The sequence below is a fragment of the Oratosquilla oratoria genome, chromosome 28 (assembly GCF_046742065.1).
Source record: "Oratosquilla oratoria isolate Oo_2021 chromosome 28, ASM4674206v1, whole genome shotgun sequence".
NCBI classification, from domain to species: Eukaryota; Metazoa; Arthropoda; class Malacostraca; order Stomatopoda; family Squillidae; genus Oratosquilla; species Oratosquilla oratoria.
The window spans coordinates 39785173-39788022 of NC_134804.1; the positions used below are offsets into that span (position 1 = coordinate 39785173).

Here is a 2850-nt window from a genome sequence, read left to right on the forward strand (position 1 = left end):
TGACTGTTCATAATAAGTATGCTTATGAAATGTTCTTTCCCATAACCCTTTTATGGATCTGAATGGATAATGTTATGTTTTTTCTTTTTTTCTCTTCCACCTCCCGTTCAACCGCAGACAGACTATCCATACAATGCGTGTCCTTTTGGTTATACTCGTCTATTTGGGTGCCCTGGCAGAATGTGCGTTACGTCACCGGCGAGAAACAGCCTCCACCCTACCTCAGGTATATCAATAAACTCTGTTGAATATCCATCTGGTTCAAACATACATTCTTCCAACATAGTCTTCATAATCTGAGGATGAACAGCCTTATGATACAATTTCAAATCATTTCAGGAGGTGGGAGAGCGCTATCAAAATGACGTCATTTCACCAACTCCTGAGCAGCGTGAAGGCTGGAAATCCCAACCAACGCTTAGCGACAAAGATGGAACTGAGTATAAAACACTCACTGGGACAAACGTGCACGCTCCTTGGGAATCAATGAGGAAGGAAATGAACAATATGAAGGTGGAAATAGATGTGACGAAGGCTGCTGTGTCCGAACTGAATAAAATGATAGAGCACATCTTGCAAGTATTGGATCAGAGATCAGGGAGCCATGGACAGATAGAGAAAGAAGAGGACAAAGATGAGGAGAACGGGGATGATGATGAGGAGGATGAGTACGAGGAGAACGAGGATAAAGACATGAAGGAAAAAGACAACGACTACCAGGAAGTCAACAACACACGGGTCATCATAACACTTAAAGGTCAGATATCAAGACTTCCGTAACTTTTTGTATTTACAGTTTAATGTACATAAAAAAGCATACTGACAGTATTCTATATAGTTCCACCATCTACATCTTATCAAATTTGGCAAAAACAGTTGTTTGTCTTCATCTCATTGCGTCGTCTGCTATTCGAAACAACCCGCCCGTGCGCTTCGGGAACGTTCGGGGAATTCCGCGTTCGTGACGTCACAGTTGCCAAACAATATTTATTCTGACAGTGCATCGTATCGCTTTTGCATTGTCAGTCGTGTGTCGTCTCTTAAGTATCTCAATTTTTTTTTTTTTTTCTTATTGTCACAAAATTGTGATAATAATGGTGTACTGCGTTGCCGCAGGCTACAACAATGGTAGTGGAAGTGGGAGGAGTGTCTTTCAATTTCCTACGGAGCCAGCCCGACGATCGGAATGGATAGAAAGGTGAACAGAGCAGGCAAAAGACCGGGCAAACTGTGGGAGCCTTCGAAGTTTTCAGAACTTTGCTCTGACCACTTCGAAGAGGAATGCTTCGAAATGAATCTAGCGTTATCGATTGGATTTATGGAGAAGACCAGGAGACATCTAAAACCTGATGCCGTGCCCTCAATTTTTGCAGCTACTACAAAGCATTCCACGCCGAAACCAAAAAAGAGGTCAGCGTTTGATAAACGCCGGAGGCTTGAGGTACCGTAGGCAGTTTACTTTTTCTGACTCCATGCATCATGTGCATGCGTTAGGCTTAGGCATATGCCTATGTCAGAGAGGGCTTGTTATAAATTCCATGGACATACAGGATGGCCTATATAGGCCTAGTGAATTAAACTGGCCCTGAAGCCATGGACCGGAGCAGTGGCGGCGCCAGGGGGGGTTGGGGTTGGGGGGCTTTAGCCCCCCAAAAAAGTGGCCAGCCCCCCCCCCATTAGCCCCCCCAACTGAAATGAGCAAATTGAAAATTTAAAACACTCATTGAAATAATTTTATTAAGTGGAATTTTTAATTGCCAGGGCTAAAGATTTGTCAGCCATCAGTGCTAGCCCTACCATTAACCCCCTCCCCTTCTGAAATGAGGATAATATATGTGTATTATCATATTACTATTAGCCCCCCAAAAATTTGCTCAGCCCCCCCTTAGCCTCCCCAACTAAAAATCCTGGCGCCGCCGCTGGACCGGAGGTATAAAATATTGCAGATACCTACAAAAGACACACTAAATCAGATGTAGTGTCTGAAAGACAATCGCGAACACGGTTTAATCATTGAAGCACTGACTAGGTTGTGTACAGCAGCAGTATTGCCATCACATAAACATGATAAAGAGTCAACAGACTAGTACATGGTACATGACTTTTTAATCAAACTAACAGTGATTTCATAAGTCCACATTGCTTCCTGATATTTATATCACATGTCATTGCGTTCACATCAAACTTGGGGATATTTGAAACCACAGTATGTATAGTCCTCACTTTCCCACTGTGCACGAAGTCGTGAGACTGCACAAGATGGCAAAACTTTTCTGTTTTTTTTTTTTTTTTTTTACCAAGGATGTGGTAAATCCATCTGATGAAGTGCCGGTAAGCAATATATCTGTATAGCCTGACAGAAACAACTGCATAAATATTGATAGTCATTTTATGATGTTTTTCCTTGTACATATTTTTATTTTTATGCACTTTACTGTGTTTAGTAAAATAGAAAATACACAGTTGACAGTACTTATTAAAAGATTATTTGGCTTCATTTTATTTACATGTATTCATTCATTCATTCCAGTATTTCAAATGAATAATCTCGATCTTGCAGGAAGAAATGGCCACAAGGCAATTCATATAATTTAATTCCCCCCCCCCCCCATGCTTGGAATTTTAGAGAATGACAAATGATCGTCGACATAAAAACAAAGGACCCCATCCCATGCTTGCAGTGATAGCCTAAATAAGGTAGGAATAATGCACTGAATTTCATACCAGTTGGTATTCCCAATCCTATAAGAGTGGTCAAGATATTTTGCGTTTGCGTCTAGGAGGGGTGGTGGGCCCATCTTGATTCTCGGCACCGTCTAAATCAACGTCGCCGTCGAATTCCGTCTCCTC

At 41.9% G+C, this 2850-nt stretch overlaps 1 protein-coding gene across 1 annotated transcript; it reads left to right on the forward strand.

The window, feature by feature from the left end:
* Positions 1-7: 7 nt before the first annotated feature.
* LOC143040492 (uncharacterized) lies at positions 8-780 on the forward strand. The gene is made up of 2 exons (XM_076211585.1): positions 8-226; positions 340-780. Exons 1-2 carry the CDS (start codon positions 134-136, stop codon positions 778-780), a joined length of 534 nt encoding a protein of 177 aa, XP_076067700.1. The 5' UTR covers positions 8-133.
* The last annotated feature ends 2070 nt before the right edge of the window (positions 781-2850 follow it).